The following is an 18307-nucleotide window of genomic DNA, read 5'->3' as shown; positions in this document are numbered from 1 at the left end:
AAATTCTTCTTACTTTGATACTGTGTCAGAATCGTGTGGCTTATGGAAAGTTTCCAAGCCATGCCACAAGTTGGAAGGGCATGCCTTTGACCGACCATCATGGTGTCTGCTTATGGTGACAAGTGTTCTTTGATGCACCCAAAGGCCATCAGAGATAGTTTGAGGCCAAGTGCTACATCATAGAAAAAAAGAAGCAAGATCAGTGTACATTAAAATCACACTCATCAGGTTAGTCTGAGGGGCAGTCGAAAGACATTTCCAAGGAGAAGTGAAAAAGGAACACAAGAAACACTACAAACTCCTGCTACCAGGCACTCACTATTTACCGGGCGCTCACATAGTCTCCAGTAGATGCACTCCAATCTTTGTCAGTTCCTCTCCAGTGCCATTGAGAGAGCATTAGATCCAATGCTCCCCCAATTCCGGTGGCTATTGTCATCTCCACAGCTGAATGTGACATTCAGGGAGGCAATGATGCTGCTTTTTCAGTTCCTTTAGGCTTCCTCAGATGTTCCTTTTGGCCTCCAGTTGTACTTCTGCCACTCCCCCGGCAATGTTTGACCTATGTTAAAAACAGCCTGATCCACTGAAAGCACCAGGCCATGTACACTGTCCTGTGGGCCCTGCATTGTAGTCCCCTGCGCCGGCTACAATTTCAGATTTGTCACCAGTTCGGGTCTCTGCTGCAGAGCAATCTTTGGCTAAGTACAGCCAGATGTTGAGGTACACAATTACAAAAGCGAATGCTGGGGACAATGATTGCTCACCTCCAGTACTCCTACTTAGGCAACTGCACTTCTGGAGGATGGAAATCAGATACGGACACAATACTCTGCTTCCAACGTGAAGATAATTTGCTTACACCTCATTCCACAGATTCTGGGCTATAGCTCGATTTGCACCATGTCAGTGACCTGCATAGTGCTTCAGAGTCTGCACTGATTTGCCTTCAGGGCCTCCAGTGGAGAAAGACAACTTTGTTTGTTGTTGTGGTTCAGAGGGGACCAGAATTGCGGTAATTGCCTTTCTCCACAGAAGAGACTGAGACTGTCCTCACAGAATGTTTACAGGCTGTTTAGTTGAGCTCTGAGGCCTTAGTGCCTTTCAATGATGCACTGACTGATTTGGCCCCAGCTGCTTGGTCTAAGCCATTTGGTTCAGAGTTGTGCTGTTGTGAGGCATCACAAGCCTGCACCAGGTTATCCACATTTTTCACACAACATCTAGTTCCATAGAGCCAGGTTTGGCATACCTGCAGAAAAAAAGTAAACATATTCTTTAATTGCTTCTCCACTGGACAGAGAATCGGAAATAATTAAGGCTATATGCAAGAAAGGGCCAGTTTATTACACTACCTGAATGTAGTTTGTCTCTTCTGTCTTTATACCTGCACACTTTCAAACATGGCACGCAAGGTGGTGATGGCCTTGGCAGAGTACTTGCTCAACCCCTTAACTTAGACAAAAAATTAAGGTCAGGATGCTGCAAAGTATTTTTCTACATTGTTGACTGGATGCTACGGATTTTGTTGCAGGTACTATGTACACAATTTCCCGAAAACACTCCTTGTCCAGCTTTTTGTAGTTTGGAGTTTCCTCGTCAAGGTTCTCTATGAGATGCATTCCTCATTCTGTGTAACACTAGCTTTCCTATACACATTTCCACTTTAGCTGCTGATCCAGTAGGTTCTGAAGAACAAAATTGGACACACCACAGCTGTTTCTCGTAGGTCTCAATTGAGCCAGGAGGTTCTGGTAATATGAACTATTGACCTTGAGCATTTGCCCTCCACTTTGGCTTCCTCTTTGGGAAATCTACTGTCCTTACACTAGACTGCAAGGCTCTGCAAAGCCGGTCCTGGAGAGCCGGGTCCATGCCAGATTTTTAGCATATCCTCATTTAGAAAAATGTAGAATTCTGAAACATCTTGTTTCTAAATGTGGCTATGCTAAAAATCTGGCATGGACCCGGCTCTCCAGGACCAATTTTGCAGAACCTTGCACTAGAACAAGGATGCTTGTCTCAAACTTCTACAATCTACCCCTTCATGCATGTAGATTGCGCAGATTCAACTGAGGGGCTTTCAGGTATATTCTGAGGTGGTTCATTTAATTGGGGCTTAGCTGTGAGCATTGATATTGGTTTCTTATCAGCCCCCTCTGGACTTCTGTTTTCTTGATAAGCCCTCATTATTCAAATTGCCTATTGTGGTTTGTTTTCTAATAGGGCTTTCACATAGGTTTCCTCATAGACCTCTTTATTACACCTCAGTGTGACCTCAGTTTAGTTGTAACATTCTTAATGTGTGCTACTTTGAAGCCTCTTTTAGTTTTCCTCCAAGACCCTGTGACTCAGAAATGCATGTTTTTCATTGCCATCACTTCCGTGCATCATGACAGCTAGATGAAGGCCTCATCAGTTCAGCGTCTGTTTACTACATTTTTCCTGTGAAACTGGTGCTTAAGACACATGTTCTTTTTCCTAAAGGTGGTGTCACTGTTCCACATGGGACAGTCCTCAGCTCTTTTTATGTTGTTTTCTTCTCCATATCCATCTAAAGAAGAAGAGATACTCCACCAGTTTGGTCCACTGCTTTGGTGCAGGACAAAGGAGTACTGAGTGAGTGATCAACTGCTTGTTAGGTTCGCTGGTGCAAAGGAAGGAAAAATGGTGGTCCTGAAACTGACCTTGCCTCAGTGCATCAAAATGTCTTATGGCTTGACCAGAAATAACCACCAGAGAGCTTTCAGGCTTATTCCAACTGAAGCTTTAGCGTGAACATCTGCCAGGCAGTCACATGCATGTCTGTTCATCCTTTCAACAGGCCTTACTGCATTTATTTCACACATCTGCAGAGCAGGGCATTTTATCCCCTTGGTCCTGTAGGGCTTTGTGGTGAAAAAGCCACTCCCCAGACCCACCTCCTTAAAGGAGGCATTGCTTTACTGCTGATTCAGAAGGTGAGGAATTAGAAGTATCAATCAGAAGAATGCATTTTTTAACACTCTCTCTGGTAGATACACTACCTAACGGCAAATTCCTCATCTCCTTTCTGTGTTCCTGGGAGCAGACTTTCCCGAATTAATGTCCCCAAGTTAGCTGTTGCACAGTGTCGGATTAAACTGAAAGACCTGTTCTGTTAGCTAAACTCTGTTCTTGGCTGCTGAATGTCTTGAGAGTAACCTGGCATAAACAGTAGCGCCCATATGCTCTTCTGTTATAATATCTATGAAATTAATCGCTTCACAATCGCTTTTGCTACTTGCTTCCATGAAGGAGCTAGTGCACAAGTTTCCAGATCTGGTGTGGCGCCTTAGCAGATTAACAGTTGAGGAACCTGTTGTTACAGTATCCACCAGAAAGAGTGTCAATCTAGGTAAGTAACTTATTCCTCACTAATTCTGTGTTAGGGAATGAACCATTTCCAGCTTTCCATTGATAGCAAAGGGATATTAAGTCTGAATCATAAACTCTTTACATGCTTTATCTTAGTCTCCCTTTAACATAGGCTTATATAATAAATTGAGCTGTCCGATAGAGCATCATGGTATAGATGCTTCAGTGTGCTCGTCTGTTTATATTAAAGTTAGTTGGGTGCTTGATAATGCTATCTTAGATCATGTTTAGACTGTTTTCTCTGAAGGCTTTGAAATGCATTGTCCATTTATTTGTGGCTAATATATATGATATATAATTAAGCTGTGTTTTGTTTTACGGTAATCGTGCGTTAGGTGTGCAGTCTTTTTTGTCTTGCGTGTCTGTCTCTGTGAAATTATATCAATTAAGTGATTTTCTGTTCTTTTTAACCTGTCTATAATTTAACATCCTATGTGAATACATCAATGATTTTGTTTGTCTTATATTTATTAGGGTTTGTTTGCTCGACGACGCCAGCTGCTCCTCACCGAAGGACCACATTTATATTATGTAGATCCTGTCAATAAAGTTTTGAAAGGAGAAATTCCCTGGTCCCAGGAGCTGCGCCCAGAGGCCAAGAATTTTAAGACCTTTTTTGTTCATACCGTAAGTTTTTGTGTTCTTTTGTGTAGCTTTTGATATCTTGCACATTCTAGTTTTGTAGATTTCTGGCAAAAAAAATATTTGTCAAGATGTAAATCTGATTCAGTCAATTTCTTTAGAAGATCCAAAAATTCTGTATGTTTCCTGGGCTAATATTTCATAGTGCTATGAATTAGAGTGACACCTTGCCCCTTTAAAGACATTCCCCATGAAAAGCATTCATTTTCTTTTTTTTTTTTTTTTTTTTACAGCATGGTAGAACCCATTCTATAATATGTGTTCCACTTGGTTTGTCTCTACATTGCGAATGTGAAAAAAGTAGCCCCCAGTGACCCTGAGTGCGCTCCCAAAATACCCAGCAGCTCTTTACTGATTCTCAGTGTTGCACATTGGCACTTTTTCCTCTTCAACAATGTTTGGTGCTTGTTGTCTCTTCGGTGTTAGTATGTTGTGTCTCTTCACCATCAAATTCAAGAATTACTATTAGTTGTTAAGTGGGCATACCATGTATCCTCAAATTGTGGGAACACCAGAGATTGTGTACTTTTTCTAATACTCTTGACGCCCTTCCACTGGACACACTGGTATGATGGATCTGTGAAATGTTCCAAGGTTGAATAGCCCTTTCAAGACAATAAAGTTCCAGGACCTCCATCCTTCACAGCACATTATTTTAGCAAGTTTATACATGCCTCATCTCAACTTGTAAATCATAAACCATTTATTCCCTTGGAAACGTTCAAAGTGCTCGATCTGATGCAGCTGCTTGCCCCAGTGCAGCTGGAATATTATTCTGAGTAAAGAGCTAGCTTAAGTACCTGGTCTCTTATTCTAGAACCCAAAAGGCAAACCTTTAGAACGTCCAAAGTGTGTCCAAAGGTAGAGGAGGGGCATGACAAGTTGATATGGTTAGAATAAATAAAGAAAGAAGTCTGTAATTGAATTTGTAAGATGTAAATGCACTGTTAGGAAAATTCAACTGTGGGTCACATCTATACAAATAACAGCTGTGGGCTAGTGGTGGAAAATATCTTTGTTAAGGTGATAAGATCAAGGTGTGTGATGATGAAATACTCTTTCAACATCTTTTGTTTAGCACCATCTGTGGTAACATAACAAATGTAGCTCGGTTAATGGGAAAAGAGCCTTTTGATAGTCCCACAGTGCTGGATTTGATTGTTGGTAGAATTTGATGTGCCTTTAGTGGTGATAGTACACACCACAATCATGTTAAGAAGGACTACGTTTACTTTGTTTGTCCTTTATACTCTATTGTATCTGATGGATTATCTTTTCCCCTTTTGGTTCTAAAAGAAAGCACACTCGAGCTGCCTTTAGCTTTACATTCTGTTGCACAAGTTTTTAATTTTCTCAGCTTAATTTGAGAGCTTCCTAATTGCACCAGCATTGTTGTTTCTATTTGTGTTCTACTGTTTGTGACAAATATGGCAGATTTCTACATGATGTTTCAAAGCATCCCTTTTCATAAAAAAACAGAAATAAACACAATGTGCTATATTTAGCAAAGGCCACTATGGACCTAGATAACTAGGCAAAGCCAGAAGGCACAGTCCCAGAGCACAAGAAAACATTAAGATGCTGTGACCAGTTATTACCTTTGTAAACATGGTCCATTGAGGCTTTTGGGCTAAATTGCATTTTTAGCAATGACCCTGGGGGATGGGGTTTCTAGAGCCAAACTAGGCTTGGGGAGTTAGGCCAGGCAGACCCCCACCCTCCCCCCATTAATAAAAATAGCCCTGGAGGATCATGTCCCGAGGTCCTAATAAGGTTTGGGAGGCATGCAGCTGTCACCCCATAAATAAATAAAAAAAGGGGGGGGGTGGAGGGTGTCCTGAGGTATGGAGTTCCCAGGACTTAATAAGGCTCAGGGAGAGGGGAATCTCTGAAAACTGGCTTAAAATCCAGTGCCTTTTCCATAAACGTTTTTATTACCCATAGCGCAAAAAAAGTCAACTGGATTTTTATGAAATTTGACAGTATTACATATTAGGGGTAGCAGAGGATTCTTTGTGGTACAGCAGGTAAGTATAGTAAGTAAATGTTAAGTTATAAGTAAATTGGCTCTTTATATAGTATACCAAAATGAGATATACTGTGCAGAGTCCAGGTATTCACTTATGAGTGTACAGGGGCTTGCTCTAGCAATCCCAAGGTGCTCTTTTAGGGGGTAGTGTGATCCAGCAGGCTTAGCAGAGAGTAGTGTTAGACATTTACTGCATGCACACAGTCAATAACTGATGCACACAACCCAATAAGGATATCCACACCAATTTATCAAAATAACAGTTCTTATGTAATTTTTGGCATCAAGATCATCATGATCAGGTGAGTACGTTTCGAGTTACGACTTTTTACAGGTTTGAAAAATCAACACAATGCAAAATCTGAAGTAGTAATGTTATCATATGGAGGAAAGGCGTTAATTGCATACAGGTACTTTACAACAAATTACAGGACCAATCTTCGAAGCTGAGGTCCAGGGCGAGGTTCAAGGCAGCATCAACAGGTCACTTCATGAGGCACTGGGGCGGGGCGTCCAGGTGCAGAGTTGCTTTTCAGCGTCTGGTGCCCTAATGTTATCCTAAGAGAAAAATAACATGTATTGCATTCAGGCACTTAGAAACGACTTACAGGACTGTTCTTCTGGAGTTAAGTATAAGGTAAGGTCCAAGGCAGCACCAACAGGTCACTTTGGGAGGCACTGGGGAGTCCGGTTGCAGAGGTGCCTTTCAGCCTTGGGTACCCTAACGCTATCCTGTGAGGAAGAAACAGATACTGCATATGGGTACTTGACGAAGACTTAAAGGACTGTTCTTCTGGACTTGAGGTGAGTATGGGGCAAGGTCCAAGGCCACAAAAACATCACCTTGGCTGGGCTATGGGGCATCCGAGTGCAGAGGTGTGTTAGGGCATTTGGTGTCCCATTCACTTTAGTGGAGATCGGTCCGGTCAGAAAGAGGCTGCAAGGAGGCACTGGGGAGCCAGTCCGGGGGAACCCACAGAGGAGATCGACCTTTGAGATCCTCGGGTACGTAGGGACAGCCTTGGCCCACTTCCCCTCGGGCTGTGGGGCCCAGGTACAGTGGTATCTTTTGGCATCGCGTTCTGGTGCCATAGATGCTTGCAGTAGGAGGGGGCCTGCAGAAAGAGGCTGCAAGCAGCTTCCGAAAGTCCACCGTTGGCAAACCCAAGATGGGCTCAGTCTCTTGAGGGTCGGGGGAGGACACATCCACCATCACACCCACTTCAACTCAGGCCAGGCAGCATGGGTGCAATGGTACTTTTTGGTGTCGGGTTTTGGCGGTCCAGAGTCCTTGTGGTTCATCTGGGGTGCCTGCAGGATGTAGGAGAGCAACTTCTGGGTCTTGGTTGAAGAATGGCAGTCCTCCCAGGCTTTTGGAGGCACAGGCAGTTGCAGGACAAGTCGTTTTTGGCACAGTTGTCAAGGATAGCAGGCCGGCTGGAGTAGCCTGGGGCCAAGTCAGCTGCTGGTCCTCTGTTCTTGCTTTTGCGACTCTTCAGAGCCCATCTTTTTCTTTCAGGTCAGCAGGATCTCATTCCCTATTGCTAGGGGCTCCCCTAAATACTGGATTTAGGGTTGTTATGGTAGAGGCCACTGGGGGGTCACTATGCCCCCTTTTTTAGAACATCCTGCGGGAAGTGGGCATAACCCAGTCCCAGAGTTCCTTGTTCCGCCATCAGTAAGATAGCACACTTGTGCATTATATTTCCAACTGACCTGAGGGTGGACACGCCTTTCTGACCACTAATTTCCCCGCCTTCACAGGTGCCTAATGGGTCCTGGGTTGGTGGGGGCAGCATCTCCTCACTTCTTCCAGATCTGCATACCCGAGGGTGGTGGGCTCTTTGAAGCTCCTGCCTTGGAAGGCAGATATGCAGGTGATCCTATTGGGAGGGGTGTGTTAACACCCCTGCCAGAGCAGTCTTTGTTCCTGACTTCCCAAAAGCAGAGGGTGTCACCCCTGGGGATGAGAATTGTTTCTGTTTTGGGCCAACTGACTAAGACTACCACACAGCAGTTGGTAGTTTTTTCAGGGTGCACTTCTAAAGTGCCCTCTGGGTGCATGTATTAAATCATCACTGGAATTAGTGTGGGTTTATTAGTAAGAGATGTTCGAAACCAAACATCCCTGTTTTCAGTGACACCATCATGTATTGGGGAACTCTCATTGACCAGTGTCCAGTACAAACATTAAAATAGCTTCCCTGACAACCTTCTATGTCCGTGATTCAACAAAGACACAGCAGGGGCATATCAGCCCACACGTCATATAATGCACCCTGCCTTAGGGCTGGAAGGCCTGCTGTAGGGGTGGCATTCATTGATTTCATGCAGGGTTAGTGGCCATGGCACACAGGCTGTGTGCCAAATTGTGTTTTCACTTTAGCTGCATTAAGACACTCAGCCTGCAATAGCAGTCTGCATGAGCTAGGTGAGAGGTCCTTAAGGGTAGAATAATGCATGCTGCAGCCCTTGGGGACCCTTCTTGGTAACCATGCCTTAGGTACCTACAGGGATGCAAAAGGCATTACCAATTCGGAGAACAATTGTGCAGTTTGGGGTAAAGAACACTGGAGCTTGGGACTTGTTTGGCAGGAACCCAGTGCACCTCAATTAAAGATGCATCAAATACCAAGCTAAAAGTCGGGCTACTACTGCAACAAAAAGCTAATTTCCTACAGTAAAGTTTCAGATTTACTACATGAACAACTGAAACACTCCTAATCAATGACGTGTGGCTGTAAATACACATGCTCTGCATACTCCGGCCGTCCAGTGTTGCGTTCAGAGTTTTGCAAGTTGTTTTCTTCGAAGAGTCAGGGTATCAAGTGGCTCCACCTTCTTGTTGATATTGTGCATGAGCATCTACTACTTTGTTAGATTGTTTTCTCTCTGCCGTTGGGTTCAGACGTGTCTGTTCGGTCCGTTTTCCCCTCGCTCTGGTTTCAAAACCTCCATCTTTCCTGTCTTTTCCTCCATCAACGCTATTGTTCTCTATCGTGTTCTTACATTCACGCACTCGTCTCATTCCGAGGACGGACCGCACGCCCTTCAAGGTGCAATTCAACACGCAGCACCGACCAGTATGCCATGCTGATGGAATGGATTCAGTTTCACGTCTATCCTCTGTGCCACGCTAAATTCCTGCACACCAACCAATATCTGGTGCGTAACCTGTGCCTCTCCCCTGATCATCCAGTTGCCTCCTGCAACGCCTGCAGATCCTTCAAATCGAAAAAGACCCTTCAAGACTAAAGAGCATGTCAATTCAAGATGGTGCACCACACTGCGGAAGACACTCCGGACATCTTTGGGGAGGAGCACGCCCTGGAGAAGCAGGAACACAAGTAGGCCTTTCTCCGTCCAGGACTCTGACAACTAGTTGGATATTGAAAGCCACAAGATGACATTGCCACAACCTGTGAGCACTGTGGCAATTATTGCCCCCTCTAAGACTGCCAAAAAGCCCCTTATCAGTGGGGATGGCCAGTTCTGTAAAACAGCCTCAGATGCTCCGCCCTATAGATCTGCACCAAAACTTGCCAAGACATCGTCTTCGGGATCGACCTTGACATCTTCGGTCCGAGATGTTGTTTCTCTTTCCATCCGTGCTTCAGCATTAACCTCTTTGGCACAGAGCCGAAAAAGCTCCACCTCTGCTCCAGCTCCGACAGAAGAACACCGACCAAACAGAAGGTATTCAACATCTTCAGAGCCGAAATACTCTAGTCGATTTTGAGCCACACCATCTCCCATTTAACCTATTTTGGAGACCATCAACGCATCTACATCCAGGAGGGTACATGGTGCATTATTGCTTTAACCTCCACCCCCTCCCCACCTCCTCCCATCACCTTTAACAGGAAACTATCCTTTCAGGAGGCTCTGGATACAAGGCTACCACCACTATTCACAAGTCTATTCCTTTTTTGCCTCCACCTAAAACACATTCTCCAACACCTCCACCCCCTGCTTCTCCTCCAGCCCCCTCATTCACCTGCCTCTCCTACTGCAGGAGATCGTACACCACATGGTGGCCCTTGATTCACTCCTGGTCATTTGGGTGGGGAAAAAGCAGGACCCAGATCCATGGGACACAACCAGCCCTTATCTCTTAATTTCCACAGAACCAGATTCATACCTTGCATGATCCTCAAAGCCATCGAATGCCACATCCTGCCTGCAGTTTATAGCTTGAGCAGCCGCTTTCCACAATGTTGGCTGCATAGGGACCTCATTGAGCAAGACTTTCTTTTTGATACCTTAATGTCCACACATAGGGCTGTTGTGTAGCCATTTCAGTTATAAGCTTTATACATGTTCTTTTAGCATACTAGGCTTGCCGCTGTGCACTTTTAACTAGGTATATTTTATTCAGCTGTATTATTATTTTAACAATAGCTCCATTTGCAGTCTTGCTTTATTTTCTCTATCTAGCTGTTCTTAGCCTAGGCCAGCACTGCGTTCTTAAACAAGACGTTTCTTTAACTCTGTGCTTTTCTCAAGGCTGCAGTAAAATAGGTTGTCATCAAAAGTGGTACGCCTTGTTTCCAATGTTCACAGAAACATACACACTCCTACGTGGGGATCCTATCTTGGAACATCAGCTGTTTTATTATAAAAACACTACTTTGACCCATCTACGTTAGAGGGAGATTCTAGCCAGATGACCACGACTGTATGCTGATTGCTGAGGTCTTCGCTGCAGCTGCTTATGTAGACTACAGGCCTCTTGCTCAGGTATGAGGAATGATGTCTTCCCAGGGAGAACCTGAAGGGCAGAATTAGAGCTTAACATGCTGTGCTCTAACATAGCCTAGGAAGAAACTGTTCTTAAAAACCGTAGTGACAATATGATAGTTATTTTTGTGTTTTACTCTCCTTGTCGCAATCTTAATCCTTTTTGTGCTTCATCGTCCTAGTTATTGCAATCCATGCTTTATTATCTAAGACGCAGTTACTTCAGTAAAACCCTATTGAACTTTACTCTGCCGCTGATTGTCCTTGCATATGTGAGACTAATGTAACTGAGAGAAACGGATGAGATCTGAGTGACCACAATCCCCCTGAGGAGTCATTTGTGTCATGCTCCTGGTTGCCCGAATTATCCCTGCTCCTGGGTGAAGATGAGGCACTGCGAGTTAGCCGGAACAAAAACCTGATTAGGCCGACAGGCGATACCTGGAGCGGGTTCAGACTCAGTCTCCCGCAGTACAAGTGATTCTGCCACCCAAATCAAGTAGTCTCATTAGGATAATGAGAACCTACGTGACATGGGGCCATCAACTTTTGGTCAGGCACTAATTTTCGGGTCCTCCTGAGTATCTGTCTCACTACATGCAAAGACATCTCAGTACTATCACGGAGAGGTCCGTGGTATTGAGGATTTTCCTCCTCATCTAAGTAGGGAGTTCCTAACTAACGCTGTAGGTTGTTCAAGCTTGAACCCTAAAAGGATAATCCCCTTTTGGTGTGCTTAGCTCTGAACAAAAATGTACCATTCATCATGGCGAACCCAGAGCAGGTAACAATTGCAGTCAATATGCGACCACCCCTTACTTATTGGCCATGGCCTAACGGCCCAGGGTTGTCCAGTTACATTTGTTGTTGAAGCTCATGCAGCATACAGAACAGAAATTTTCTATTTTTGGGTCACATTTCCAGCAGCTGATGGGAAGACAAATACATTTCATCACTATACACTTGCAAGCCTACCTGCCAAATATAGAGCATATGTATATCTAGAAATACCTCTGTCTTATCAAGAACAGAGTAATTGGCTTGATGGCGCCCTACCACATACAATTCTACACGTTAGGTTAAGTCCTCTAAGTAATGATGGTCCTACCTGGCCTTTATTGGCCATATATAGACCGCACCCTGATGCAGCAACCTTGATGGTAGCTGAAGTCCGTCGCTTATATGCTGAGCTTACGGAAATGTACAGACGGTTAGCACGGTCTGTAATGCAAACATTAAATACAAACCCAGCACGTGCTCCCCCGGCGCAGTCACATGTAGTAACGCCAGGCATTAATCCTGTGACTGTACATTCGATCATGGGAAAGGTACCCAACAAACAAGAAGAGATTCGGTTTTGGTTAGCTCATATTTCCCCATACGGGACCTTAGGATAAGCCCATAATATTAACTATGTGTGTGCCATTTGGGATGGCTCCCATAGTAGATAACTGCAATACTTAGGGCACGGTATTTACCACGCTCTATACTACCGCACACGGTACACCAACACTTGGCAATCTGACAGAAGTGTTCAAGATGAATACGGGGCTGCCCTGGCCTTGCGGATGCAACTTATGGGCAATTTTGCCACTGTATCTTCAATAATATTAAGTAACCTTAAAGGGGAAGCAGTTGCACAAGCAGTGCGCATGCTGCTCCGGGACGTTCCACCACAGGATCAAGAACGTGAGCTGCCAAAGATTATCGCAGAGACCTATTCTGGGGGCCAGACCCATAAAACCACAATTTCAGGGTAAATCTAATAAAAATTCTACCAAGCAAGCACCTGAGGTTTCTAAAAAAAAACACTGGGATAAAATAAATTTTAAAAAATCTAAAAAGAAAGGGGAGAATCTCTGTGTACGGAGACCCCACAGAATAGTTATAATCTCAGAAATAGAGATAATATAAACACGACATTGACCCTGAAGCATTGTCCTATGTAGATTATATCTACCTCACGGATGATGAATTACTGCAACATCTAAGACGGGTAGCCCGCATTGTTGTAGGATTTGCCGAATTTGACTATAAATTCAACTTCAAAAAATCAAAAATTGCCTTCCTTAGTGCCCTGTTTCTGGGATCCGAATTATCAAGTGAAGGAAAGAGCCTAGCGCCACAATTCTTAAAACAAAATTTGCACAGTTACAACCTCCAAATACTATTAAAAAAAACTCCAATCCCTATTGGGTTTTCAAAATGTTGGTAGAACATACGTTCCAGATTACACATCACACATAAAACCTTTATATGATTTTATACGTCCTAACTTTTCCAGTAAATTCTGGACAGTCGAACACACACACATTCTGAGAGCATTGCAACAAGACATGCTTGCAGCACATTTACACACAAGGGACAATAAAATAAAAAAAACATCTGGTCATCAGAGTAATTGCTAGTGCCATTGGTTTTGCCTATGTAACATTCAATGAGGTCCTGATTGCATACAAATCACATTTATACTCTACAGCATAACAACGTTTTCCTCCCACTGAGAACATCCTCACTGCTGTTCAGATGGCAGTCATTAAAGAAAGAACACTAGCCTATGGGAAACGCATTATTGTTGTATCTCCAATTCCAGCCCTTGAGGCTGTTACCAAAGCCAGCGTTCCAAACTCTCAACCATTATATCCATGTTGGATCCAATGGGCAACGTCTTTGACAGCCACTGATGTAGACTATATTTCTGACTCAAAATTACAAACACAAGCATCTTTGCAGTATGACCTAGAATACCCAGTTCTGGCAAATACATTGCCTATTGATTAATATCAAAGTCATGTACACCGATGGGTCAGCACAACCTGCAATAGGCACAAAGCATCAATACTCCGCTGCTTGCGCAGTCGTAAGCAGCTATATGGAGGATAATAAATGTTTACCCCAGCATACTTTCACGCAAACCCTAGAGGATTGCACTGCACAACTAGCAGAGCTAAAGTCTCTGGTGATGGCACTGGAACATATGGATCCTGCACAGCTAACACCGATTGGCTGTGATTCATACTATTGAGTCCAGTCCTTCAATGAATATCTGCATTACTGGTACCAGAATTGGTTCAGAGATTCCAACAGTAACCCCATCAAAAACAGACTTCTGTGGGGGAAAGTAACGGATCTGAAGGAAACGCTACCAAATGACCATATTGTTCATACACTTGGACACCAGCGCGTTGGAATACACGTTGCTGGCAATACACTGGCTGATGAAGCAGCCAAATCAGCAATAGCTACGGCTTCTGTTGCTGCAGTAACTCGTTCTAGGATAAAACCAGATGATGACATATGGGCTGCTGTGAAAGCTGTGGCTGAAGGCACACCCTTACCAAAACCATGTCCTGCTAAATATTCCTACCGAATGGGAGGCTGTTTAGACGCTGAAGTAAAAATACTAGGCATGGGAGTTCGAGTAATTCCCAATAAAGACCTAAGATCAGAATTGATCAAAGCAGCGCATGCGGGGGTTGCCTCTGTCCATGCTGGTGTGGCGGCTACAATATAATTATTGCAGGCTCGTTATTGGTGGTCAGCTCCATACAAACGAACCAAGCAGTGTGTCATTTGTTGTGTTATCTGCCAACAAATTAAAGGGTCCACCGTCAAACGCCCACAGCAGACACCCCTCCTAATTTCTAACAAACCATTACAATGTCTGTACTTGGACCATTGTAGTCCCCTATCACCGGACAGTGCATACAAATACATTCCAGTTGCTGTTGACTCCTGCTCTAGATTTTTTTATGGGTGTGGCCACAACGCTCGGCTGACACTCGGAATATTATTCAAGATTTGTAAGTCTTTATCGGCACATAGGCAGTTGCGGCTTTCGACTCAGACCAGGGCCCTGCTTTCGTCTCAAGGGCATTCATGGATGCCATGGCTTTGTTTGGGGTCCAACTCCATTATTCGTCTCCATTTCATCTTGAGGGAAATAGTGTTGTGGAGCAACGAAACCGAGATTTAAAGTAATCCTAAACAGCCAGAGTATTAGGTACAGGTCATAGCTGGCTTAATCACCTGTATGGAGTCCAGAGAGCACTTAATAATCTGCCTAGAAGGTCCCTGGCGGTCGTACTTCATATGAGTGCCTGTTTGTAACTCAAATGTATGTTCCAGATCTTGATGGTCCTGGCGTAGAGCCTGCAGAAACACCCTTGACATAAATGAACGTGTCACTGTCTTGCAGGAATTACAACAGTTCAGTGATGACAATGCTTCTGCCAGTGCTGCCTCTGTAGGAATTAAGGATGTACCAATAACATCTACCAGCTGGATTCCAAAGAGTGGGGATCTGTTACATGAAAAAGTTGCTGTAAAAAAGGAGTTTTGGTCCTTCCTATCGTGCACCGGTTCAAGTCCTGGGAATACACGGTATCAGAACTGTTATTCCACCACCGGTGCGTGGTTCTAAAGAAAACCACTTTTTCTCCGTTGACAATGTCAAGTTACACCATGTGGCCGATCCTACATGGCAGACCAAGAGGAACAACCAGTAGTACCCGAATCCCTCTCACTACTGGTCAAGATGTCCCTCTACAAGTTTTGAGCAGCATCTCTGACACCTCTCCAAGCTTGGGGATGGTGGAAAATGATCTTGCATTAGTTCCACTAACATCAATTGTAACAAGTAACACAGAAATTGCTGATGAATTTGACTCGACTTCTACACAAACTGGTGGAGTCCTTTTCAGTGAACCACCGCAGGAGACCCCTGCCAGTTCTCCTCCTTCAAATACAACTGCAGTTTTTGCACTAACTGCTTCTGGATACTTTGCCAACATCACTGACGCCTTTTCGGACTCATTTGGCTCTTCTGCATCTGAACTACAAAAAACACGTAAGCCGATAAATTGGCTTACAAACAAATTATTTTATTTTTCCATGGAACTATCTGTGGCTTTCCTTGACTGTGTTAGCATTCCTTCTTTGGATTGGCTTTTTTATTACTTTCTTCCTACTGATACATGGTCATTACCTTCCTGAACGATCAACAGTTGAACTGGTGGATGAGGTCTTAAAACCCCCATTTTTCTTCTCAGAAAATCCGCAGAGACTTGTCTTTCGTGACATTTCCGCTATACCAATTCCTGATGGGATTGTCTGGGATAGTCACATTTGAAATATACAGCCCAACGGAGGTCATTCAAATACCATATGTGTTTAAACTTTCTATGAATGATGTAATAATACCCGGAGTTGTCTCTAATGACTGGGATGTGAAAACAGTTGATTCTATGATGACTGAGTTGCAGTATTTTATTGTATTCGAAAGTGAGGATGTTTATCAATCCAAAGAAAATTATGGTGACATGTTTTTCTATAATTATTATGGACACCATTTAATTCGCAGAGCAAGTACCCCAAAGACTATTTTTAATTACGCATATTGGGAAAATTGTCCAACTCCACCACAAGGGAGTTCTAAAACATATTCTGAAAAATGTGCCTATTTTTCTGGGCACAGTGTTAAAAATGCTGAGTCATGTTATTTCAAATTGCCATAGATGGAAAATGTACATATATTATTGACAGATACAAAATTCATTTATTCAGATTCTTTTGTTTCCCGGTTGGCTATAGAAGGCTATGAATATTGGCTGAAGTCGATAGACTTAGAAAAGTGTGTGGGGAACAAAACATTGGCAAATAAGGGGTAAAGAAGATTTGTTTAGAGCATGCCTGATAGCTATTCAAATGATATTTTTAAATGAAACTGTACAACAGACAGGCTGTTTAGGCTTAGCAAAGATGAAGGATTTGAATGCGCCCAGTATTCCTGCCCCAACAAAATTTTACAAATGGCAAAAGTTTATCAATGCAACAGAAGATCAGCTCGATGAATGGGTTCAAAATGGCACGTTTAATGCTTCACTTTCACATCCTGGTGGGTGGTTATTGTGGCCAGTGGATACCAATGGGTGTCATAAACGTTTTGTAAACTCCACTGGGATTTTAGAACAAGTAGGCCTGACCCTCGCTATGTGTCATCTGAACATGCAGGTATAGTGACAACATACAGTGTAGGGAAACTATGCCAGCAGTGGTTGAAGAGTTCCTCACTAGATGCTGTTAGAGAAACTCCAGTCTCCTGTCTAATAACACTGATTTACATGACTTCCTGTTATGCCCCAGAAAACAATGCAGAAAGAGTCTCTTATATGCAGTATATAATTAAATTTGGAAGCTTTCTCAACAAGAAGCTGCTGCCCATTTAAGGCAAATAGATAAGGAAAACTTACAGAAGGCATTAGCTGTTATAGATAATAAGATTAATACCCTGCCCGACCAAATATACACCTTAAACAAAAAAAATTCTTCTGCAGTAGACGAAGTATAGAGCTTTCATGTACTCTTTACACCATGGACAGTCAATTTTCCACATTTAACCCCTTTGCTGCCAGGCCTTTTCCCCCTCAGGTGCCAAGCCTTTTTTTGGCTATTTGGGGCAGTACGCGCTTAGGCCCTCATAACTTTTTGTCCACATAAGCTCCCACACCAAATTTGCGTCCTTTTTTCCAACATCCTAGGGATTCTAGAGGTACCCAGACTTTGTGGGTTACCCTGAAGGAGACCAAGAAATTAGCCAAAATAGAGTGAACATTTCGTTTTTTTCACAAAAATGGGACAAAGGGGCTGCAGAAGGCGGCTTGTGTTTTTTTACCCCCTGAAAATGGCATCTTTAAAGGGTTTGCGGTGCTAAAATCACCGGCTTCCCAGCTTTTAGGAACAGGCAGACTTGAATCAGAAAACCCAATTTTTCAACACAGTTTTGGCATTCTACTGGGACATAACCCATTTTTACGAATTTTGTGTGCTTTCAGCCTCCTTCCAGTCAGTGACAGAAATGGGTGTGAAACCAATGCTGGATCCCAGACACCTAAACATTTCTGAAAAGTAGACAAAATTCTGAATTCAGCTATGGCTAATTTGTGTAGATCCTACAAGGGTTTCCTACAGAAAATAACAACTGAAATAAGAAAATATTGAAATTGAGGTGAAAAAACAGCAATTTCTCTCTGTTTTAATCTGTAACTTTTTTCTGCAATGTCAGATTTTTTAAAGCAATATACTGTTACGTATGCTGGACTCTTCTGGTTGCAGGGATATATAGGACTTGTAGGTTCATCAAGAACCCTAGGTACAGAGACAATAAAAGAGCTGCACCTTGCAATGGTTTTTCATTCTATACCGGGTATACAGCAATTCATTTGCTGAAATATGACGAGTGAAAAATAGGTATCAAGAAAACCTTAGTATTTCCAAAATGGGCACAAGATAAGGTGTTGAGAAGCAGTGGTTATTTGCACATCTCTGAATTCTGGGGTGCCCATACTAGCATGTGAATAACAGGGCATTTCTCAATTACACGTCTATTTTTTACACACTGTCTTACATTTTGAATGAAAAAATGAAGAGAAAGACAAGGGGCAATAACACTTGTTTTGCTATTCTGTGTTCCCCCAAGTCTCCCGATAAAAATGGTACCTC

At 43.3% G+C, this 18307-nt stretch overlaps 1 protein-coding gene across 2 annotated transcripts in view; it reads left to right on the top strand.

Moving 5' to 3' along the window:
* The window catches only part of PDPK1 (3-phosphoinositide dependent protein kinase 1), a 297914-nt gene that overhangs the window by 252325 nt on the left and 27282 nt on the right, over positions 1 to 18307 (top strand). For both annotated transcript variants that reach the window (XM_069209886.1, XM_069209887.1), the window contains one exon: positions 3871 to 4023. In XM_069209886.1, coding sequence (XP_069065987.1) covers positions 3871 to 4023 — 153 coding nt within the window. The remainder of the gene's footprint in view (positions 1 to 3870; positions 4024 to 18307) is intronic.

This window comes from Pleurodeles waltl, chromosome 10 (assembly GCF_031143425.1).
Source record: "Pleurodeles waltl isolate 20211129_DDA chromosome 10, aPleWal1.hap1.20221129, whole genome shotgun sequence".
Classification (NCBI taxonomy): domain Eukaryota; kingdom Metazoa; phylum Chordata; class Amphibia; order Caudata; family Salamandridae; genus Pleurodeles; species Pleurodeles waltl.
This window is presented reverse-complemented; position numbering and strand designations above follow the sequence as displayed.